Consider the following 26,377-nt stretch of genomic DNA (forward strand, 5'->3'; position numbering starts at 1 on the left):
ACATAATGTTGATGATACTGTGTATAATGTTCTTCTGGTTCTGCTCATCTCACTCATCATCAGTTTTTGCAAGTCCTTCCAGGTTTCTCTGAACTCCACCTGCTCATCATTTCTTACAGCACAATAGAATTCCAATACATTCATATACCACAACTTGTTCAGCCATTCCCCAGTAATTGGGATAATTCTAAAAAACATTTCCAAAAATGAAATGGATATCTTTATCTTGGTTCATACTTTTAAGTATAAATTAGAAAAATTATTCACCCATCTTTTTTTTTTCCTCAGGAGTTCTGAGAAGCTTTCTAGCTAGATTTTTTGTTGGCTATTTTAAGGGAATAGAATAAGAGATGATGATAGTTGAACCTATACAGATTGATAGATGCCACCTCTTTTAAATAATGGATAATTCCTTTCAATTGAAAGAAAAGATACTTGAAAATGGTTATTTTATAGGACATCCTAATAAAAAGGTGGACATTTTCACTAATCTCATTTCCTTTTTCTTTACACTCTACAATTTACCTTATTTTGTCATGTGTCAAATTATAACCTTCTTTGTCAACTTCAAATGACTATTCAAAGTCTGAAGCTGACATCTACATTTTTATTTGATGGCTACATTGTGTTTTCACATAATCATGCAAATATCTTCTTTATCTCCCCCTAACCAGCCAATTAAAATAAAGTATTAGAGCCTGAATTACAGTATTTGCTTGTAATCCTTGACCCAACAGATACACCGAGAGGAATAAAGGGGCTGTTGTTAGGCCTGATGATCCAACTGACTGTGGGTATCTCAAATGAATGAAATTAGCATTTAGTCTCTTGGGGAGAGTTAGGTGATGTCAGCACAGCAAAGCAGAACAAGATTTGACCCTTAAATCATTTCATATTCAAGCGGCTGTTTTCTCCTTTTTTACTAGTCCCTAAAGAAGGCAAGAGTGCCAAAATATCTGATCTTTCTTTTTATCTTTACTGGAAGTATTTAAATGTTTAATTAAGTTTAAAACTTTTATTAAATTAATATCACTTTGCTCATTGGTGTTTTACAGTTATGTAGCAACTTTCAAAAAACCTGCAAAGAATTTTCTTTCCTTTATATCCTAGAAAAAATCATGTGAACTCATTAAGTTCAGGGGTCATAGGAACTGCATGCAGCATTCCATCTCTTGCCTCTATGACTGTGCACAGGCTGTCTCCTAACCTAATAATGCTCTTCTGTCTGATCTGTGCCTCCTAGAACTCCTAGCTTCCCTTAATTGCCAAATTGCACACAAAGTCTTTCCTAATTCTCTGAAATGTCAATGCACTCTCCTTCCTCTGAAATTGCTTTGTGTTTACTTTGTACACATTTTATATTTAATTATCTATTTCAATGTAGTTTTCTTCAGATAGAATGTACATTAACAGATGAAACTGTGGCATTTTTATTACTGTATTCTCCGTGCCTAGCATAAATACATAAGAAATGCTTATTGAGGGGCAGCTAGGTGGCACAGTGGATAAAGCACCAGCCCTGGATTCTGGAGGACCTGAGTTCAAATCTGGCATCAGACATTTGAGACTTACTAGCTGTGTGTGTGACCCTGGGCAAATCACTTAACCCCCATTGTCCCACAAAAAAATAAATAAATAAAGTAATGACTCTTGCTTCTTATGGAATAAAATCCTCAATGTTTCATATTTCCTTTTTTAAAAAAAAGAAATGCTTGTTGAATTACATTGAATTGAATTGACTGGCCCATGAAAATGTAGAGGATTGTAAAAAATGGTTTATAAATAGGTGTTCACAAATTAAATGGAATTCCAAACCAACAGTGAGTTTTTCTGGACACAAACAACACATTTACACTTATTTCCCTGTGCTTTGCTTATTCCTCTAAGCTACATAAAGTATATCTAGGTACTAGTGGTAGTTATTGCTCTCACTCATTCTCCATGCCTATGACATTTTCTCCAGACCTAGTCCAAATTACCTTTGTTGGTCATACCTCCATCTCTAGTCATCAAGTTTACAATAGTCTTTCCTTAACACCTGTTTTCCTGAGTCTGGTTGCTCACTTACACACTCAAATCCTAATATTATTCCATATACTACCCCGCTACTTGCATAGTGCCTCTTAATATTTCTTTCCAAACAATTTCACTGAATTCCTTTCTTCACTTGCCTCTCCCTTTTTTATATCACATTGGGTAAGAGAGATAAACAAATTCTCTCTGATGCCCCCTTTTCTGGGGCTTCAACAACTAGATCCCACAAACTGATAGCATCCAGTATCACTCCTCTTTGCTTATATATTGAATATATTCAGGATCCTCAAGCTTTAAGATACATATCAGAACTGACCTCATATTTTTGCAGTCAAAAATTGAAGTCAAGTTAAAAATAATATACAAAAAGAAAAGCTCAGGAAGAGAGCAAAGGTCATAGAGCTCTAACTTACTTCATCAATCAACAATAAACAGAGCCTGTAAACATTCTTAACCACACAGCTAGCAGCTAGCTTAGGATTTTAGCTCAAGACACTAGCATGGATGCCTGCTTCTCCAACTCTCTATTTCCCTAAATGTAATAGGGATACCAGAGAAGGTCTAGCCTTTTTAATAAGTTCAGGAAAGAAAATAATTGTTAGAATTATATGTAATCCACACAAATCCACATATATACACTAAACATTCATACATACAAACATGGATCCTACAAAAATGTAGCACCCACAAATGCTACAACCAATTTCTATTAAAGATCCAGAAAAGAAAGTTCTTGCCAACCAAGTCCTTGGCAGTGTCACATGGTTCAACATCAGAAACTGGTATGATTTTATCAACAGAAATGACATTAAAGATGAGGAATCTACTATGCTGCTGTATCCTAAGTATCACAGGACCTTTCTGAATGATTTATACCTGGAAGTTTCTGTGTGTATTGTATTCCCCATAGCATGTGTGCTCCATGAAAACAGAGACTGTCTTCTCTTTTTGTATACCAGTACTTAGAGCATTTTGCTCATAGTAAGTGCTTAATAAATGCTTTATTCATTCATTAATATGTGGACATAGATTTTTAGTGCATAATGTCACACTTTGTTGTTAGAAGGATAATATAACCCAAGTACTTTACCACTTTTATAAGACAAAGCTTCATAATCAACCCAGCATCTATTGGGGTAAATACTGTGATTTGAGTTATGTGCTTTATCCAATGTTCTGTTTTAATTTCCACACTCTCCACACTAATAACTTTCTTCCTATCCCCAATCTGTCAAGGGTTCCCTATTGTTATCACCTCCAGGACTTGACTTACCCTGGTAGCACGGTATCTGTTTCATTATTGCATGCCTCCATCAAAATCCATTTGCATTATTTCCTTTTCTCATCTACTCTCTCCTATATAATCAAGTAAATTAATACATGATAAAGTAATTAAGGGTTAGCCAATTAATGTATTAATCCCACTAGAATTTTTATCCTCACATTACATCCCTAAAAATGGAAATTTTATTTCCCTTAGCAGGTCAGAATAAAAAAAAAAGGGTGTGGTCAATAAGTCTAGGTTTTAAGAATCTGAAATTCATTGGTGTAATTATTACCTTCCACTGACACAAATCACAGATGCTCTCTAACCTAGTATATCGACTGGGTTGTTGTTGTTCAAAAAAGTTCATTAGGAGCAGCTAGGTGGCACAGTTGATAAAGCACTAGCCCTGGACTCAGGAGGACCTGAGTTCAAATCCAGCCTCAGACATTTGACACTTACTAGCTGTGTGACCCTGAGCAAGACACTTATTGTCCTGTGGTGGGGTGGGGGGATAATAATAGTAGCTTTAAAAGTTCATTAAAAAAATAACCAATCAGATGTTGAGCATCTTCAAATGTAGATGATTCTCACTCAAGAAATACATTCTGAGTCCATCACTGAGGACACACTTGAAGACTTACCTTAAAGTCTGAAAGGATCTGACAGAGCTTTCATTCAAGAACCCAGGAATAACTCCTTGTAAAAACATGAAATCAGATTAGAATTTCAGTGTGACAACCACACATGACTTAAAAAATGGATCTTCTGCTTCTGTCATCTTCACCTGACAAGCTAGATTCATGTAGCTGAGGACAGACATGCCCATCTAGCTAACACAAATAATAGACAAATTGAACTAATCTAGTGAAGTTGGATTCCTGTAGCAATCTCAGGGATTCATGATAGGAATTTGCTGCCTACAAGTACTGTATAATATGTTTCTACAATTTCCTCTAAGAATTCTTAGAATAATAACAGGTTCTAATTTCAAATTGAGAGACTAAATTGTCTTTCTCTTTTGCCAGAATGAAATAACAAAGTACTCCCTCAGAACAGCTTCAGTATATGTGATATTGGGTGATGTTATTGAAAACAAGGGGAAAATGTAATTCTCTTCATTTTTTATAAAAATGCTTTAGTGATATTTTGTCATATATCACAGTCACTTTTAGAAAAAGATATCCCATGCTTCCAGGATGAACCTTTTGCAACAACAAAATAATAAAAAAAAAATTAGTATATAAGATAGGGTCTAATATTGTATATATTTTTCCCTTGAAGTTTCTCCTGGCCCTAACCTCCATGAATTGAGAGGAGGTTCATTCCATTATTTGCTACCTAGAATCATCAGTTTTTCTAATTATTCAGAATTTGACTTCATTTTAGTGATCATTTTTCTCTACATTGTTATAAGTGTATAATATTCTTTTGACCATACACATTTTACACTACACTAACTTAAATTAATGTCCCCATGTTTCTCTAAAAATCTCCAAATTGATAATGTCTAATTAATTACAGTTATATAATATAGTTTTCCAGCCATTCTCTAAGTTATAAACACTCAGGTTTTTTCCAGGTTTTGTGACCATAAATAAAACAGCTATGAATATTTTGACTTTTGAATATATTTGGCTTCTGAATATATGAATATATTGGACTTTTATTTCTGCCTTCAATTTCCTAAAAAACATGTTCAGAAGTGGCCTATGCTCAAAGGGTGACACATTAATTAATCTCATTTCTTGTTCATTTGCCCTTTTATAAAATGTGAAGTAAAACCTTAGACTTGTTTTAATGTATAATTCTCTTACTGTAAGTGATTAAGACAATGGCTTCAAATGATATAATCATTATTTAGTTAAAAATTTCTCTGCTTCAGTTTTTCACCAAGGACTGCTATATCTAAATTCTGTAAGGTTTAGTATTTGGTATCGAGTATTTGCTCTTTCTGTCCTTCTCTTTAATATACCTATTCATCATTACTATGATTTGTTCTTTAGCCCACTCATTATATAGAATGTAATTATTTAGTCTCTACTTGGTTGTGTATCTTTAGCTTATATTTCCTTTATTAATTCCTACTTTAGCTTATATTTCCTTTATTAATTATTACTTTACTACTTTATGGTATGTAAAGAATATTTATTATTTGTGCCATTTTATATTTAGTTATGAGTTATTTATGGTTTAATACATCAATTTTTCTTTAGAAATGTATTATAGGGGGGCAGCTAGGTGACGCATTGGATAAAACACCAGCCTTGGATTCAGGAGGACCTGAGTTCCAATCCAGCCTCAGACACTTGACACTTACTATCTGTGTGACCCTGGGCAAGTCACTTAATCCCCATTGCCCCACCAAAATAAAATGTATTATAGGATACAGAGAAATTTATATGTTTTAATATGCCCATTCAGAAGTGTCACAAATCAATCAAATCTAAATTTTCCAACAATCCAATCAGCTCTACATTTTCCTTCTTGTTTACATTTTAGATTCCCTTTCACAGTTAACATGCAGTAAATTGTAGCAATAACTTCTAAGAAATGTTTTTAACTCCTCTCACTTCTTACTACTTACTTTTTTACTTACTTTTGGTGATACTATAGAACCTATTTCTAGGGATTTTAATTCTCAAAGGAGGCAATGGAGTACAGTATGGGGTTTAATAAAAAAACAAAGAAAAATACTTTTCTATGCCATACTTATGTATATTTCTAGACCTATCCATGAGAAAACAAACATTTAATTTCATATTCTTACATTATGATTTAACTTTGTTTTGTTTAGTTTACATATTTAATACCTTGTTTACCTCTTAGTTCTCCTAAAAGAATGTCTTGATATTTTCTCTTTGTTTAAGTCCAAATGTCATTTTTTATAAATAGGTTCCCATTTGTAAAATATTTGGGGAGGATGTAAACCAAGCAATTTTTTTCCTTTTTCCTTTTTTTTTGTTTTTGCTTTTCAGAATGTCTTTTACAATTGTTTTTTTATTTGTTATAATAAATAGCAATAGTGTGATATTTTGCCTTTGACTACAAAATGTCGCCTCCCATTATTTTTTTATATTAAGATTCTGAAATTTGACTATGAAAATATCCCAGTGAGTTAAACTTTAGGTTTCTTTTTTTTACATTCCATAGATTTTCTGAAACTATACTATCTGCTTTCTATATCTTTTCCTTTAGTTTTCAAATATTTTATAATTTCTTAGATTTTTCTCTTTAAACTTGAAACCCAATAGAAATATTGAACTCATTATGTCTAAAATTGAGCTCATCATCTTTCCCCTTAAATCTTCTCCTCTTCCAAATATCCTTATTTCTGTTAAAGTCACCACTAACTGTTCAAAGGCTCAGGCTTGTAATTTTCCTCCACTCCTCAGTCTTTTCCACCCCAAATATCCAGTCAAGTGCCAGATCTTAACATTTCTACCTTCCCAACATTTCTTGCATCTGACCACTTCTCTCTGCTCACACAGTTATGACCTTATTTTGAGACCTCATTACCCCCAACCTAGATCATTCCAAAAGTCTTCTAACTGGTGCCTCAAGTCTCTTACCACTTCAATCAATCCTACATACTTCTGTCAAAGTGATTTTGTGAAATGGTTCTTATTTTATTAAATTGACTCAGTTCCCTATATATTTGATAAATGAAGCAATTATCAGAGAAACTTATAAAGAAATTTACATTACTTTATTACCTTTTGGCAAAATGTAGTTTCCCAAATTATCTCTTTTAATAAGGTTATTTTTGTTTTTCCTTTGTCTGAGATCATGATAGCTATTAATGTTGCTATTCCATTGTTAAGTAAAATGAAAAGGTCATATATGTACAAAAATATTTCTAGGAGTTATTTTTGTAGTGGCAAAGAATGGGAAATTGAAAGGATATCCATCAATTGGGAAATAGCTGAACAAGTTGTGGTATATGATTGTGATGGAAAACTACTCTGCTATAAGAAATAATGACCAGGGTGGATTCAGAAAAACCTATAAAGACTAGTGTGAACAGATGCAAATTGAATTAAACAGGGCCAGAAGATTATTGTACACAGTAACAATAATATTGTATAATGATCAACTGTGAACAACTTGGCTATTCTCAACAACAAGATGATACAAGAAAATCCTGAAAGACTTATGTCAAAAAATGCCATCCATTTGCAAAGAAAGAACTGATGGCATCTCGATGCATATCAATGCATGCTTTTTTACTTTCTTAATTTTTCTTGTGTTTTTGTCTATGTTATCTTTAGCAACAAGGTGAATATGTAAATATGTTTACATGATTGCACATGTATAATCTATATCAAAGTACTTGCCTTCTCAAGGAGATAGGAGGTGAAGGATGAAAGGAGGGAATGTGGAACTCAAAAATTATTTTTAAAATGAATGTTAAAATAGTAATTGAGGAAAAATAAAATTAAAACATTTTTAAAAGAAGAAAACAAAATTACCATGATCAAAAAGGAAAAGGGTGAATGTACTCCCAATAAAGATGAAATTAAAACAATTATTAGGAGATATTTTGTCTGTTTTCTTTCACAAACTAATATGGAAACATTTTGCATGACTACACATGTATAACTTATATTGAATAGCTTGCCTTTCTTAAGGAAGGAGGGGTAGAAGAAAGGAAGAGAATTTAGAGCACAAAGTTTTAAAAATGGATGTTTAAAATTATTTTTACATGTAATTAGGGAAAATAAATTTCTAAATAAATGGAAGAAATGGCCAACATTAAAAAAAAAGAAATAATGGTGGATCAGTGGAATAGATTAGTTTATACATAATACACAGTAGTAAATGGCCATAGTAATATAATGTTTGCTAAACTTAACAATCCAAGGTTTTTGGAAACTAATTCACTATCTGATAGAAATTGCTAAGAAAACTTAAAAACAATTTGACAGAAATGATATCTGTGAACATCTCACACCATACACCAAGATAAGATTAAAATGGGACTTGGACATAATGGATGATGCCATAAGCAAATTAGGGGATCATAGAAAATTTTACCTGTCACTTCTATGAATAATGGAAGAATTTATGAGGAATCAAGAGATAGAGGATCATGAGGAGTAAAATGGATAATTTTTATTGTATTAAATTAAAAAGGTTTGCAACGGAAAAACCCAATACAGCCAAGATTAGAAGGAAAATAGGAAACTAAGGGGAGGGGCAGAATTTAACAGCATGTTTCTCTGATAAAAACCTCATTTTTCAAATATATGGAACTAAATAAAATCTATAAAAATAAAAGCCATTCCCCAATTGATAAATGGTGAAATGACATTAACAACTGGAAAATGACTGAGCAAGTTGTGGTATATGATTTCAATATAATACTACTGGGCTATCCGAAATTATAAGTGAGATTGTTTAAGAAAAACCCAGAAAGACTTATATGAACTGATGAAAATTGAAGTGAGCAGAATCAGGAGAGCAATGTATACTTTAACAGCAACATTCTTCAATGATAACTGTAAATGCTTCAGCTATTCTTATCAATATAATGATCCAAAACAATTTTGAAAATTTATGATGAAAAATGCTATCAACCTCCAGAAAGTTGATGAAATCTAAGTGCAGATTGAAGGAGCATGTTGTTCTGTGGAGTTGAAACCAGGCAGGGCAGGAGATGCAAAGGGGAGAGAGCAAGGTTTGAGATGAGGGACTGACTTCTGGTAATAACACTAGGAGTTACAGTATAGTGAAATGGTTGTCAGTTTTATTTTTTCCCTGAGAATGTTTGTGTTGTGGGTTCTATTAATTTCTCTTCTTCTTGTCACTAATGTTCTTGCTATATTTGGGGATATTTTTGTTTAAAAATGTTTCTTGGACTTTATACAATAACTGCTATTATATGTTACTGTTTTTATTAAACTCTTACATGATCAAGGTCAGGATTCAAGTTGAAAAGAAACTTTTCCAGGTAGAAACATAATTTAAAGTCATATAGTAAACTTCTTATTGTCATCTTAGTAATCCTGCCTCAGGATAAATCTTTTTTAAATTCCATAGGTTATGTTGAAATTACTAAATACAGAAGGAAAATTACTATGATTTTTATCTATCATTCCTGGAAGCATTTTATACTGGCATACAGGTTCATGAACAAATATTTTGAGCAATATTTGAATCACCAAATACTAACTATAAAATGACAATCTGTTATATACAATTCTATGTGAAATTTTTATTTCATAATTAACTGTCACTTTGATAAATTTAGCATTTACATGAATACATCCACAAGTAATACTATCTTATAAAGACAGTAAAATATCAAACACCTTCAGATGACCTTAACAAAGGAATGCCTCATGCTTTTCAAATTTGGACTGTCAGGTACTATTTTTGTTGAAAGAAGTAAATATAAATGCCATTTGAAGGAGAAGCTACCAGACTGAGACAAGTCCTAGCATTTAGATTTCTAACAGATCTTAATTTGGATATCATCCAAAGTCAATAAAACTTGTTTAAGCAGAATCTTACCTGGTTTTCACCACATCTAGAGGATGCATCAAGCAGATTTCTATAAGACCTGAAAGATGATAAAGAAAAGACTGGTAACCATTTATATAAATACCACTTCTTATTTCTTCCTACTCTTGATTTCTTACCAAAGAAGATTGGTCTAAATAAAGAACTTAGGACAGCAGATGTGCCAATTTAAAGTAATGATAAAAAATAAATACATAGGCAAGGTTTCAGGCAAACAAATAAATCATATTGAAGACTTGATGTAGAATGAATTTTTCTTCATGAGTCAATTTCCAGCGAAGATCCAAGCATCAGATGTGCACATCTATATGAACATGTTATAGCCTATTTTATGGAAAATACCATCTCATAAACAGATATCTCTTTTTTTCATATACTTAAACCCTGAACAAGTATGGAGAAGAATCACATTTGACTTGTATATAGTACTTTTAAAGTTTGCAAAGCCTTTACGTATATTATCTCTGTAATAGGGTAATGATCAATAGGGATACAGGCATTTGGGCATGTACTTCATACTTTACTCTTGCCAAACCACAGAGGGTAGTTTGGAGAGCCTGCATCTGAAAATGTGTGCAATGGTGTGTAATGAAAGAGCCTGCCCTCCAGTTTGAAGCATGTGCAATTACTCTGTGACTATTTCCTGTACACTTGCTTGAATGGTGATGAAAAGACTTTTATTTGACTGCTGAGCCATGACAGCGTGCATACAAAAGGCTCCAAAAGAGAACCCCAATTGGAGTTTTCTTTGTTGATGGGGAGTGAGGAAGAAATGTTGTAACAGCCCCCAGGCAAAAAGAGATACCAGGAGCTACTGCTGATGCTGCTTCTGGAAGCTTTGTCTCCATAGTCAGGCTGTGATGATGTAGCAAACACATTGACATCAATGTTTTATTGTCTCATGTTTCACTCTTTCCTGTTCATGAGAGAAAGAGTATAGAAGGGACAGCTAGGTGGCACAGTGGATAAAGTGCCAACCCTGGATTCATGAGGACCTGAGTTCTCACTTAACCCCAATTGTCTCACCAAAAAACAAAACAAAACAAAAAAGTCTTCACATGAAATTCACAGAAGACAGGGCTGAACTGAATATGAAGGGATGATATCTGTAAAGCATTTATGTTTTGTTCTTTGTAGGGCAGACAGGGTGGGGTGTCTTATGTCTGGGGCTGGATTTGGGCTTGGGGCCTCCTGGGTCCAGGGCTGGTGCTTTGTCCACTGTGCCACCTAACTAATCCATGATGACATCATTAAAATAGGGTTGAGGTGTAGGAGGAATAAACTGGGGGAGGGAGAAGGGGAGAGATGGTCTGGGGAGAGGTAGTTCACATGAAGGAAACAAGAAGAAAGCTTATGAAGGAGAGTAGAAGGGGGGAAGGAGCTGGGGAGTGAGTGAACCTTAATATCATCAGAATTGGCTCAAAGAAGGACTAACATACATACTCAAGTAGGTATAGTAATATATTTTTGTCCTGGGGGGGGGGGGTTGGGAGAAAAGGGTGGGGGGGGAGAAGGGAAGGAGGAAAGGGCAGATTGGGGGAGAGAGCAGTAAAAAGCAAAACACTTTCAAGGAAGATGAAGATGTTCTGCATTATTGCACCTGTATGACATATTGAATTGCTTGATCTCATAGGGAGGGTTGAGGAGGGAGGGAGGAAGAAAAATTTAGAATGCAGAATTAGCTCAGGGACCCTGATCCCATTGGAGTGGGCTCATGGAAGGAATAGCTTTCATATCCAATTGGTAGGAGTAATCTATGTAACCCTGCAGGAAAATAGGAGGCAAAGAGGACAAGGAAGGAAGGGTGAAAAAAGGGGGTGCAGAGTGAGGGAGAAGATAGTCAGAAGTAAAACACCTCTGAGGAGGAAAAGGTAAAAAGAAGAGAGAGTAAATGTCACGGGAAGGGAGTGGGAGGGAGGGAAATAGTTATGATGATTGATTATAATGGCAAAATGTATGGTACCTACTTTGCTGGGCTTTTATGAAGAAAATTTTCTGTCAAGCTTAAGGTACTACATACAGGTTATGATGAACAGGATACTATCAGGAAAACTTGGAAAGACCTACATGAACTGAAGCCGAGTGAAATGTACTGTATACAAGATAACAGCAATAGTGGGGGATGATCTGCTGGGAAGCATGTGGTTATTTTCAGCAAGGCAATGATCTAATATAACCCTGAAAGACTTATGAAGATTGTGGCCCATCTGCAGAGAAAGAACTGATAGTATCTGAAAACAGATGGAAACACATTTAAAAATTTTTTAGCCCTAATATGTGCCACTAACCAACTTTTTCTATTTCTTAACCTCTAATGAATTATTTTGATGATTACTTCTCTGTAGTACATTTTAAGGACTAGTACAATAGGGTCATTTCCTTCCCATTTTTCTTTATTATTTTCCTTGAGATTCTTCAGCTTTTGCTTTTGTAGGTGAATTTTTATCCTGCAAGTTCTATAAAATGTATCTGCTATGCACTTAAGCAGTACTAACATTTTTATTATGTAGGCATAGCCCAACTCTGAGCAAGTAATAATTCAATTATTTAGAATTGTATATATTCTTGGAAATAATATTTTGTAGCTATAGTCATATAATCCCTATGCATGTTTTGGTAGGTAAAATCTCATATTTTTATACATTCTTTATGTATTTTAAATGAAATTTCTTTTTTATCTATCCCTAAGGAATTTTGTTTGTAATATTCAAAAAAGCCAATGACTTTTGTACATTATTTTATATCCTGTTTCTATATTAAAGCTATTTTTCCAGTTGATTTTTTAGTATACTTTATAAGTTTCACAGGTCGTAGTGTGCCAAGTGTTTCAGTGATTTTTTAGAAAATTTATAATTTTTGTAAATATTTGCCCATTTTCGACTTAAGAGTAACCTATTTTACGGGCTTATGATTGAGGAAAATAGTTTTCATATAATTCCCTAATGTCCTCTTTCAGTTTGTCAGTTTTCAATTTTTATTTTATATAGGAAGTTTAATTGTTCCTCTTTTTTCACAACGTATTTGTTATTGTTGTTGTTGTTGTTCTTGTTTTAAATACAGTGCCCCCTAGCTTTAGCAATTCAATGAGTTTTGTAGCTTTTTGGCATTTCAATTTTGATTATACACACTTGAAGTTTAAAGAACATCCTTTTCCATGGAAGTTTGAGGTTTTATTGTCTTTCCATTTATCTATTTTTTTACATTTGCTTAGTATTTTTGATTTATTACTTTACTAATTTTTCAATTGAATGCTGTCTTTTTCTTCTATTATTTAAAGGGTTTTTATAAATATACATTTTTTTTGATCCAAGACAATCCCAAAGGACTAATGATGAAGCATACTATCCACCTCCAAAGAAAGAACTGATATTGATTGAAGGATGCTATTTTTCACAGACTGAAGCATGCTATTTTTCACTTTCTTTCATTTTTTTCTTTTATTCAGGTTTTCTTATACATAATGACTAGTAGTAGTAGTAGTAGTAGTAGTAGTAGTAGTAGTAGTAGTAGTAGGCTTCCACCAGTTGCAGACAACCATGGATCAACGCCATGAGAGCCACAGGCCACAGTGGTGGCTGTGCAGTCCAATACAGGAGCCGCAGCTCCTGCCGCAATGAAGACATCAGAAAACTGCGCTCTCTTTGGCCCGTTGGTTCCTGTGTGTCATTCGTTTTTTTCCTCACCAGAGCTTGAAGGCCCATCTCAGCTGCATGCAAGCTGCTCCTGAGTACTGAACTCCATCAGGTGCGGTCCTTGGCCATCTCCTCCCAGCTGCTGATGTCTATTCCCAGAGCCCTCAAGTCTCGCTTGCATACATCTCTGTAGCGAAGCTGGGGGCATCCAGCAAGTCTTTGGCCTGAGGCTAACTTGCCATAGAGTAGGTTCTTAGGGAATGTTTCCATCTTGCAAGCAGAGCACATGACAGAGCCAGCACAGCTGTCTTTGTTTCAGTAGCGTGTAGATGCTCAGAAGTTGCGCGCTTCTGTGTTGGTGATCCTAACTAACCAAGATATGCCAAGGATGCACTGAAGGCAGCGCAGGACTCAGGACGCATGCTCTATAGACAGCATAGTCTATAATGACTAATATGGTAATGTATTCCATGATTTCATGTTATAGCCTATATCTGATTGCTTACCACCTCAGGGAGGGGAAGAAAGTAAGAAGGGATAGAATTGGGAACCAAAACTTTAAAATGATTATCTATACTTTTTAAAATATGTACATTTTCCTCTAAGGTTGCTTTGCACTATTCCATATAATAACACTACTATGTCTATATACCTGAATGATATCAAAGGAAAAAGATCGATATGTACAAAATAATTAGAGCAGTTCTTTTTCTGGTGGCAAAGAATTAGAAATTGAAGGAGTGCCCATCATTTGGGAAATGGCTGAACATTGTGACATATTAATATAATGGAATACTATTATGCTTTAAGAAATAATAAAGAGCAAGCCTTCAGAAAAATCTGCAAAAACTTATAGTAACTGATGCAGAGTAAAGTGAACAAAACTAGAACAATTGATATAATAACAACAATATCATAAAAACAAACAACTTAGAAAATTTTATGAATTCTATTGAACAATGATCAACTCTAATTTCCGAAGACTCATGACAAGTGCTATTCACCTCTGCATAGAAAGGTAACAGACTCAGAGTGCTTTTAGAGACATTTTCTGGACATGACCAATGTGAGATAGTTTTTCTTGACTATAAATGTTTATAACAGGAGTTTTGTTTTTCGCACCTCTTCAGTGGGGAGGGGCAGAAAGGGAAATAATGTAGACTTTTGCTAATTTAAAAAATCAATTAAATAAAAAAATAAGAATTTCATTGTGACATCCCCAATTAAAGTTCTGCGGTGTGCTATGCACCACAGGTTGTCCCCAGTCAAAGAACTACTTCAGATGGAAGGCTCTTGCAGGACACCCCAGTCACTGATGAAAAATACTGAACAAGATAGAAGCAGAGATAGATCTAGAAAAGCCAAACCTCCAAGTTGACATGGAGTCATTAACAAACTTAATTATTCAAACAACAATCAGTCTAGCTTATTTATTGCTTTCTTAGTAAAACACCACCTTTTATCTAACTGTGATAATTCTACTTTCTGCTATACCAAATCTCCAATCTCTGTAAAAATGTGAGATAAGACATCATTTTCTATCTGACTACTCTTCAAACACCTGCTGCCTGTGTCTACTGAAGGGAAAAAGGGAGGAAAGTCAGTTGCATTCATCTCATGCTGCATAGATTCAATTTCCATCTCTTGGCTTTGGCAGGAAAAGGAGAGCCTTCTATCTGACCATGTGATTTCTGTTACACATATCTCCTGTCCAGACTTTAGTCTTGTCTTGGAAAAGGAGAAGCATCTTCCACTTAATTCTCAATGTACTCAGACCTGGTCATACCCTATACATATTAGTGATTCTGAACCTCTATGGGTCATCATCCAAACCCCATTCCCTATTTCCTACCACATCCTTCAGACCTACCACCCCAAAGTCATTCAAACAATAAATAAACATTCATCCAGAGGTTACTATGTGCCAGGAACTTCACTAAGTGTTGGACTTACAAAAAGAGGTAAAAGACAGTCCCTGCTTTCAAGGAGCTTACAATCTAAGTCCCAACCAAATATTATCCATCCTCTCCAATTTTCCCTCTAACATACCAGTTTCATAGACAACAACAAATTTTCCTTCAGTTTAAATTTTTTCCTCTCAATCCTTCCACCACCTGGCAATCACAGAGACTTGAATTTCTGCCCCTACCCCAATGACACAGCATCCCTGGCCAACCTTTGCAGTACTGGCTTTACCTTCAATCATTTCCCCTGGCTCACTGGTTAAGATAGTCAAGTTGAAATCCTCCTTTTTTCTCCATTGATATTTTCAGGTTATTTCCCTTGCCTCCATTATTCAGTAACCTCTTCTCCTTTGATGTACATACAAACCCCATCTTCCAACTAATCAAAATCTTAATGGCTATTGTCTACAGTCCTCTTGGTCACTATTTCTGAATGAGTTCAATACCTGGCTCATAATATTTCTCTTCTCCCCAACTACTATCCTCATACAAGGAACTTCAACATGCATATTGATATTCCCACAAACATGCTAACCACTAAGTTGTTCAGCCTACTTATTTTCTATAACCTAGTTTTCCATCCTACCTTAGCCACATGCAAACATGGTACCTTGATATAGCCATGACTGTCCCACCTTCATGTTCAAGAACTTGGAAATTGCCTTGTCTTACTATAATCTATTAGTTTTCTATCTCTTCCTATGCTTTCCCAAACCAAACCCTACTCTTCCTCAACACTATGACTTCCAGTCCCTTGATCCCTATTTTCCCTCTATAGAGGGTAAGACCATCTTCCTAGTCCCTCAGGCTCACAGTATAGGAACCATTGTAAACTCCTCACTATTTCTTACTCCCTATATCCAATTTGTTCCCAAGGCCAACTTATTTCACCTTTGATATATTACTCAAATAACAATAAGCCTCATTCTTTTTTTATATATATATTGCTATTACTCAGGTACAGACCTTCATTACCTCATATCTGTACTACTGCTAGTGGTCTGACAATCTCAATTCTCTTTAACATTCAATACATCCCCTCTATTCAGCCCACCAAAGTGATTTTCCTAAAGCACAGGTTTAACCATGTCCCTCCTTGATTCAATAAATTCCAATGGCTCTAATGCCTACAAGATAAAATATGAAATATATTTGATGTTCAAAACCCTTTTTAATCTATCTTGCTCCTACATTTCCAGTTTTCTTACACCTAACTCCCACGTTGTACTCTATGATACAGTGACACTGACCTCCTTGTTGTTTCAAGAAACACTTTATCTCTTGGCTCCAGGAACATTCTTTCTGGGTTCCCCCCATGCCTAGAATGCTTGATTTCCTTGCTTCTATTAATTCTCAACTAAAACCCTATCTTTTACAGGAAGTCATTCCAAACTCCTCTTAATTCTAGTACCCCTTTTAATTATATTATCTTGTTTATAACATGCTTGTATGTATATATTTGATTATTGTCTCTTGATTTGATTGTGAGCTCCCTCAGGACAAGGAATCACTTTTTCCTCTTTTTGTATTCCCAGTGATCATCACAGTTCTTCACTTATTAAGCACCTAAAAACATCAATTCATTGAAGTCAGGGATTATTTTATTGCTCCTATTTGTGACTCCCAGAGATTAGCACAATACTTTACTAACTGACTAAATACAGCGGATTTTCAAGGTCATTTTACTCTATATAATTTTTGCCTTATGTGCTGATTTTAGAACCTAAACCCTCCCTAAAATATAATTTTTCAGTAACTATCAAAGAACACATGAATTTATACAACTCAAAGTGACTGACCATGTAGCTTAGCTGAACATAGATGACTAGAATAATAAACTTTTCTGAAAAATATGATTAAGTTGAAGAAAGAACAAGTGGCTAAAAATTTAGTGGTATCTTAAAGATTCAGAAGAGAAGTAAGACCTAAATAAATATTCCATGGACTAAATCATGCACTACCCAATAAGTGAATTAGTGCATTTTGTGGAAGGGATAACAAAATGGGAAGTCATTTGAGTTAGAAAATGGGAGGGGAGAGACAAAAGGGTCCTGGAGATGTACCCCAACCCATTCCAAAAGAGAAAAGAAAAGAATAGCAATTTTTATAGTCTCTTAAAAAGAGTAGAGGGATTTCTGGGAGAGTAGGAGGAATGCAAAGGAAGAAAGTGACTGGGACAGGGGATTGAAGTGAGTCTTAAGAAATAATCTTAGAGTTGGGGGGCGGGAGAATTAATATGTAAATTTGGGGTAAGAAGCAGGAGTCTTATAATGGGTTCCATTGGGGTGGAGGGAGAATTGGCATAAAAATAAAAAAAAAACACTAAAATAATTATACCTCCAAACACTAACTCCCATTCATAGTAGAGGACAAATCTTTGGGGACAGTTAACCTGTAGGGAGAACATAAGACCAGAGATAGAATAATCTGGTCTTTGTAACTATAAGTGATAAGGGGGGGGGGGTAGGAACAAGCCTCATGACTCACAATACAGAATTTACATATGACACTACTCCCTTCATGAGTTTTTATATTTATAAGAAGGAACAACATAAAAACTCCACTTACCAAAAGGGAAAATATTAAGGATAGATTTTGATCTACAATTTATATTAAAAATCAGTAGAGGGGGGCAGAGTCAAGATGGTAGAGAGGAAGCAGTAAGATGCCTGAGCTCTCCTTCTGTTCCCTCAAAAAGAACATTAAATCAAGCCTCTGGACAGATTCTGAAACTACAGAACCTGCAAAGAGACAGAGATACACAGTCTTCCAACCAGAGATAATTTAGAAGACTTCAGGAAAAGGCCGGTCTGACTCAGGCAAAAGGGAGGCCCAGCGCAGGGCAGCAGCCCAGCGCCGAGGGGGTCGGGGCAAGTCAGCAGGAGCTGCACGCCACAGCCGAACAACTGAAGCCCCTGGAACCTGGCTCAAAAATCTGGTGGCCAAGAAGGACAGTGGAAAACCTACCTGCACCAGCCAGTAGGGCAAGTTGCCAGTTGCAGGGCCACAAATGGGACAGGAGCGATCAGGCGCCTGGCTGAGCGCAATCAGACAGGAAGTGCAGGGGCGCAAATTGCACACACTATAAAGGCTTCAGAGTAAAAAGCCAGTCACACAGTATCTATACCCCTGCACAAGAATCCCAAAACAGGGACCCTGGTGCCCCCAGAGCAGACCTCAACTTAAAAAATAAATAAATAAGCTGCAATAATGAGTAAGAAGCAAAAAAGAGCCCTCTCCATTGAGAGCTTCTGTATCAATAGGGAAGAAGCCAACACAAACTCAGATGAGGACAATACCCTCAAATTGCCTTAATGTGAAGCCTCATGAGGGAAGGTGAATTGGCCTCAAGAACAAAAAGCCTTCCTGCAAGAGCTCAAAAAGGATTTTAAAAATCAATTGAGAGAGGTAGAAGAAAAAATGGGGAGAGAAATTAAAGCAAAGCAAGAAAACTATGAAAAAAGAATCAGTACCTTGAAAAAGGAAGCACAAAGATTGACTGTCCAAATGGGGGGGAAAAGTGCATAATTTCACTGAAGAAAACAAAGCCTTAAAAAAATTCATTTGGGGGGGCAGCTAGGTGGTTGCAGCTAGATCTAGCCACCAGCCTTGGAGTCAGGAGTACCTGAGTTCAAATCCGGCCTCAGACACTTAACATTCACTAGCTGTGTGACCCTGGGCAAGTCACTTAACACCAATTGCCTCACTAAAAAAAAAAAAAATCATTTGGCCAAATGGAAAAAAAGGTGCATAATCCCATTGAAGAAAACAAAGCCTTAAAAAAATTCATCTGGCCAAATGGAAAAAAAGGTGCATAATCTCACTGAAGAAAACAATGCCTTAAAAATTAAAATTGGACAGTTGTAAGATAAGGAATCCATGAGACACCGGGAATCAGTCAAGCAGAATCAAAAGAATGAAAAAATAGAAGAAAATGTGAAATACCTCACTGGAAAGACAACTGATCTGGAAAACAGATCCAGGAGAGACAATTTGAGAATCATTGGACTGCCTGAAAGCCATGACCAGAAAAAGAATCTAGACACCATATTCCAGGAAATTATTAAGGAGAACTGCCCTGATATCATAGAATCAGAGGATAAAATCATCATTGAAAGAATCTACTAATCACCTCCTTAAAGAGACCCCAAAAGGAAAACTCCAAGGAATATTGTAGCCAAATTCTAGAATTATCAGGTGAAGGAGAAAATACTCCAAGCAGCCAGAAAGAAGCAATTTAAATATCATGGAGCCACAGTCAGGATTGCTCAGGACCTGGCAGCTTCAACATTAAAGGACCATAAGGCTTGGAATATGATGTTCTGGAAGGCAAAGGAGCTTGGATTGCAGCCAAGAATCTATTACCCAGCAAAACTGATCATTCTCTTTCAGGTGAAAAGATGGACATTTAATGACATTGGAGACTTTCAATCTTTCCTGACGAAAAGACCAGAACTGAATAGAAAATTCGATCTTAACATACAAGACTCAAGAGAGGGAAAAAAAATGTTACTCAATTAGGTTAAACTGCTTATATCCTTACACGGGAAGATAATACTCATAACTCTTAAGAATTGTAAATGTATTTGGGCAGAGAGAAGGAGTTTACACAGAGCGTATAAATATAAATTGCCTTTGATGTGATGATACAAAAAAAAAACTAAGGGGTTGAAAAGGGAGTCTATGGGGAGGACAGGAAAGGTAAGGTGGAATGGGATGAATTATATCATATGAAGAGGTGAAAAAAACCCTATTACAATAGAGGGAAAGAAAGGAGGGGTGAACATTGTTTGAACCCTACTCTCATTAGATTTGATTGAAAGAGGGAATAACATATACATTCATTGAGATAAAGAAACTTAGCTCATTCTTTAGGGAAGCAAAAGGGGAAGGGAAAGGGGGGGGACTGATAGAAGGGAGGAAAAAAGCAAGGGAGAAAAGGGTAAAGAAAGAGAGGGGGGGTGATAAAAAGGGAGGGCAGATTGAGGGAGGCAGGGGTAAGAAGTAAAACGTCAGAGAGGAGGAATAGGGTGAAAGAAGTGGGGGAAAGTACAAAGGGGTAAATAGAATGGAGGGGAATGGACAGTCAGTAATGTGAATGGGATGAACGCTGCTATAAAATGAAGGTGAATAGCAGAATGGATTAAAAACCAGAATCCTACAATATGCTGTTTACAAGAAACACATTTGAAGCAGAGAGATACACACAGAGTAAAGGTAAAAGGCTGGAGCAGAATATATTATGCTTCAGCTAAAGTAAAAAAAGCAGGGGTAGCAATCCTTATGTCAGACAAAGCGCAGGCAAAAATAGATCTCATTAAAAGAGATAAGGAAGGAAATTACATCTTGCTATAAGGTACTATAGACAATGAAGTAATATCAATATTAAATATGTATGCACCAAGTGTATAGCATCCAAGTTCTTAGAGGAGAAGCTAAATGATGTTACAAAGAGGAATAGAAAGTAATACTATTACTGGTGGGGGATCTGAATCTCCCCCCTCTCAGAATTAGATAAATCTAGCCAAAAAATAAATAAGAAAGAAGTGAAAGAGGTGAATACATTACCAGAAAAGTTAGATATGATAGATGTCTGGAGAAAATTGAATGGGGATAGAAAGGAATATACCTTTTTCTCAGCAGTACATGGCACATTTTCAAAAATTGACCATCTATTAGGGCACTAAAAACATCATAGTCAAATGTAAAAAGGCAGAAATAGTAAATGCATCCTTCTCAGATCATGATGCAATAAAAATTACATGTAAGAAAGAGCCAGGGAAAAGTAGAATGAAAATCAATTGGAAACTAAATAATATCATTCTAAAGAATGAATGGGCCAAACAACAAATCATAGAAACAATCAATAAGTATATCCAAGAGAATGACAATAATGAGACAACATACCAAATTCTATGGGATGCAGCCAAAGTAGTGCTTAGGAGAAAATTTATAGCTCTAAATGCTTACATGAATAAAAAAGAGAAAGAGGAGATTAATGAATGGGGCATGGAACTTAAAAAGCTAGAAAAAGAACAAATTAGAAATCCCCAATTAGATACTAGAGATCCTGAAAATTAAAGGAGAAATTAATAAGATTGAAAGCAAAAAAACTATAGAATTAATCAATAAAACTAAGAGCTGATTTTATGAAAAAACCAATAAAATAGATAAAATGTTGGTTAATTTGATTAAAAAAAAGAAAGAAGAAAACCAAATTACCAGTATCAAAAATGAAAAGGGTGATGTTACCACCAATAAAGTGGAAAATAAATCAATATTAGGAATTGTTTTGCCCAACTGTATGCCAATAAATTTGACAATCTAAATGAAATGGATGAATATTTACAAAAATACAATATGCCCAAGTTAACTGAAGAGGAAATAACATCCTTAAATAAACCCATATTAGAAAAAGAAATTGAACAAGCCATTAATGAACTCCCTAAGAAAAAATCCCCAGGGCTAGATGGGTTTACAGGTAAATTTTACCAAACATTTAAAGAACAATTAATTCCAATATTATACAAATTATTTGGAAAAATAGGTGAAGAAGGAGTTCTTCCAAATTCGTTTTATGACACAAATATGGTGGTGATACCAAAACCAGGCAAAGCAAAAACAGAGAAAGAAAATTATAGACCAATTTCCCTAATGAATATTGATCCTAAAATCTTAAATAAGATATTAACAAGGAGATTACAGCAAGTGATCACCAGGATAATAGACTGTGACCAGGTGGGCTTTATACCAGGAATGCAGGGCTGGTTCAACATTAGGAAAACTATTAACATAATCAACCACATCAATAAGAAAACCAACTAAAATCATATGATTATCTCAATAGATGTAGAGAAAGCTTTTGACAAAATACAGCACCCATTCCTAATAAAAACACTAGAGAGTTTAGGAATAGGTGGAGCTTTCCTTAGAATAATAAACAGTATCTACCTAAAGCCATCAGCAAGTATTATATGCAATGGAGATAAATTAGAGGCCTTCCCAATAAGATCAGGGGTGAAACAGGGATGTCCATGATCACCCCCATTATTTAATATTGTACTAGAAATGTTAGCTTTAGAAATCAGAGAAGAAAAAGGAATTAAAGGAATTAGAATAGGCAAGGAGGAAACAAAACTATCATTCTTTGCAGATGATATGATGGTATACTTAAAGAATCCTAGAGAATCAACTCAAAAATTACTTGAAACAATTAGCAACTTTAGCAAAGTAGCAGGATATAAAATAAATCCACATAAATCATCAGCATTTCTATACATGACCAACAAAGTCCAGCAGCAAGTGATAGAAAGAGAAATTCCATTTAAAGTAACAGTAAATAATATAAAATACTTGGGAGTCTACTTGCCAAGACAAACCCAGGAACTCTATGAACACAACTACCAAACACTCCACACAAATCAAATCAGATCTAAATAATTGGAAAGATATCATTTGCTCATGGATAGGCAGAGCTAATATAGTAAAAATGACAATACTACCCAAACTAATTTACTTATTCAGTGCCATACCAATCAGACTACCTAAAAATTATTTTTTACAGCTAGAAAAAATAATAACAAAATTCATCTGGAAAAAAAAATCAAGAATATCCAGGGAAATAATGAAAAAAAATTCACAGGAATGTGGGTTAGCGGTACCAAACCTGGAGCTTTACTATAAAGCGGAAGTCATCCAAACTATCTGGTACTGGCTAAGTAATAGAGTGGAAGATCAATGGAATAGGCTAGGCACATGAAATGCAGTAGTAAATGATGCAAGTAATGTAGTGTTTGATAAACCCAAAGACTCCAGCTTCTGGGATAGGAACTCAGTATTTGACAAAAATTGCTGGGAAAACTGGAAGATAATATGGCAGAAATTAGGCATAGACCAACGTCTGACACCTTATACTAAAATAAGGTCAAAATGGATACATGATTTAGACATAAGAGGTGATACCATAGGTAAATTAGGAGAGAATGGAATAGTATACCTATCAGATCTTTGGAAAGGAAAACAGTTTATGACCAAACAAGAGATAGAGTATATTATAAAATGTATAATGGATGATTTTGATTACATTAAATTAAAAAGGTTTTGTACAAACAGAAACAATGTATCCAAAATTAGAAGGGAGGCAGAAAGCTGGGAAACAATTTTTGTAGCCAGTACTTCTGATAAAGGCCTCATTTCTAAAATATATAGGGAACTAAATCAAATTTTTAAGAATCCAAGTCATTCCCCAATTGAGAAATGGTCAAAGGATATGAACAGGCAGTTTTCTGATGGAGAAACCAAAGCTATCTATTCCCATATGAAAAAATGCTCTAAATCTCTAATGATTAGAGAGATGCAAATTAAAACAACTCTGAGGTACCACCTGACACCTATCAAATTGGCTAAAATGACAAAAAAAGGAAAATAATAAATGTTGGAGAAGCTGTGGGAAAAATTGGTGAACACTAATGCATTGTTTGGTGGAGCTGTGAACTGATCCAACCATTCTGGAGAGCATTTTGGAATTACACCAAAGGGCGATAAAGCTGTGCACTGCCCTTGGACCCAGCAATACCACTTTTGGGTCTTTTGCCCAAAGAAATCATGGAAAGGGGAAAGGGACCCACATGTACAAAAATATTTATAGCTGCTCTTTATGTGGTGGCAAGGAATTGGAAGTTGAGGGGATGCCCATCAATTGGGGAATGGTTGGACAAGTTGTGGTATATGAATAAAATGGAATACTATTGTGCTGTAAGAAATGATGAGCAGGAGGAGTTCAGAGAAACCTGGAGGGTCTTGAGTGGGCTGATGATGAGTGAGATGAGCAGAACCAGAAGAACATTGTACACAGTATCATCAACATTGAGTGTTGATCTACTGTGATGGACTATATTCTTCTCACCAATGCAATGGTACAGAAGAGTTCCAGGGAACTCATAATGGAAGAGGATCTCCAAATCCAGGGGGAAAAAAAAAAGAATTGTGGAGTAGATGCTGAATGAACCATACTATTTCTTTTGGTTTTGGTGCTGATGTTTTTCTATTTTGAGGTTTTTCGTCATTGCTCTGATTTTTCTCTTATAACATGACTAATGCAGAAATATGTTTAATGTTATTATGTGTGTGTGTGTGTGTGTGTGTGTGTGTGTGTGTGTATAAAACCTATATCAGGTTACCTTATATCAGAATACCTTATATCAGATTACCTGCTGTCTAGGGAAGGAGGGAGGAAGGGGAAGGAGGGAGAAAAATCTGAAATTGGAAAGCTTGTATAAACAAAAGTTTAGAACTATCTTTATTTTTAATTTTTTTTTGTGTGGGGCAAAGGGGGTTAAGTGACTTGCCCAGGGTCACACAGCTAGTAAGTGTCAAGTGTCTGAGGCTGGATTTGAACACAGATACTCCTGAATCCAGGGCCGGTGCTTTATCCACTGTGCCACCTAGCTGCCCGAGAACTATCTTTACATGTAACGAGAAAAAAAAATAAAATACTTTATTAATTAAAAAAATCAATAGAAGGAGCTCAAATTTGGTATTCCAGAAGCTTTACCTCCACAAATGACTTAGAGAGTATAAAGGAACAACCAAGGATATATTCAATGAATGGGTGACCAGAATTCAGAACAGACAATAAGAGGACAGAAATAAGGAAGAAAATAAAGAAAATGTAAACATCTTGAAAAGAGTTAGAGAGAGTAGAGGAGAAAGATTTTTGAATCATAAAATATCTGTATACAGAAAAGGAAAATTGAAAAAGTGAGGAAAACAGATTAAAGGTGGGAGAAAAATTAGCAATTTAAGTAAATTCAAGCAACTCAGTGTAGGACAGGTAAAGGGGAGTTGGCTGTGGAAGCCTGTACCAAAGTAGCATATTCAAAATGAAACCAGGGATAAAGTGCTGACTTAAACGAAAGAGAAGATTAAAATAAATACAAAAGGCCCAATGTCAAGTGAGGTTTTTTTAAATGAATACTTGTGTTGCATAAATTATTTTCAATAAGGAATAATTACAATAACCCTATGAAAATTCAATTCAAGGGGCAGCTAGGTGGCACAGTGCATAGAGCACCGGCCCTGGAGTCAGGAGTACCTGAGTTCAAATCCGGCCTCAGACACTTAACACTTATTAGCTGTATGACCCTGGGCAAGTCACTTGGCCCCAATTGCCTCACTTAAAAAAAATTAAATTCATGATCTGGGTTATAGGGTTATATATGTTATAGGCAACAGCAAATCAAGTGAATTCCATACATTGGGAACTCAGTTCCCTAAGACAACAATGGAAGTTGTGAAGGCCTGCTGGGAACTGTGAAACAGTGGCTAATTGGGATCTGACAATATCATTGACTGGGTAATGACCATTCAGAGTAATCAAATCACTTCAATAATTGATATTAGGCAAATGTCCACTTCTCTAGACATCAATTTCCTCACCTATAAAATGATGGAACTTGTCTATTTTATCTCCAAGTTTCCCTAGCTCTACAATTTTGCATTTATATGATTTTCTGACAAAAAAATTTCATAAACTCTAGTACAACCAAAGTTATTTACCAAAATATGTACAGTTCATTTTTCTAAAATTTATAGTAACTACATTAATATTTTAACTCATAAAGATCATAGGCATGCATTTTCCATATAAAATTGTTAAAATGTATAAAGACTAGATTCAATTTTGGGGGGAAACGAAGGCATCACAGTAATTATCAAGGGTATCACATTCATTTTACAGAGGAAAAACCTGAGGCCCAGGCATATGAAAGTAACTTAGCCAAGATAACACACAAATTATGTCAGAGATATGAAACCTGGTCTCCACTCCTATTTCAGGGTTCTTTCCACTGCACCACACTGGCTCCCCTTGTCATTTATGACATATTAAACATTATTATAAATTCCTCAGCAAACACTACATTGCCATCAGAGATAGCCAAAACTTTCAAGGAGAAGAA

The 26,377-nt window shown here is 35.3% G+C and overlaps 1 protein-coding gene across 2 annotated transcripts in view; it reads right to left on the minus strand.

Moving 5' to 3' along the window:
• SLC25A21 (solute carrier family 25 member 21) overlaps nt 1-26,377 on the minus strand; it is a 745,362-nt gene that overhangs the window by 358,699 nt on the left and 360,286 nt on the right. For both annotated transcript variants that reach the window (XM_043989383.1, XM_043989381.1), the window contains exon 2: nt 9,815-9,863. In XM_043989383.1, the coding sequence (XP_043845318.1) occupies nt 9,815-9,863 (49 nt within the window). The remainder of the gene's footprint in view (nt 1-9,814; nt 9,864-26,377) is intronic.

Source organism: Dromiciops gliroides, chromosome 2 (assembly GCF_019393635.1).
Source record: "Dromiciops gliroides isolate mDroGli1 chromosome 2, mDroGli1.pri, whole genome shotgun sequence".
Taxonomy (NCBI): Eukaryota; Metazoa; Chordata; class Mammalia; order Microbiotheria; family Microbiotheriidae; genus Dromiciops; species Dromiciops gliroides.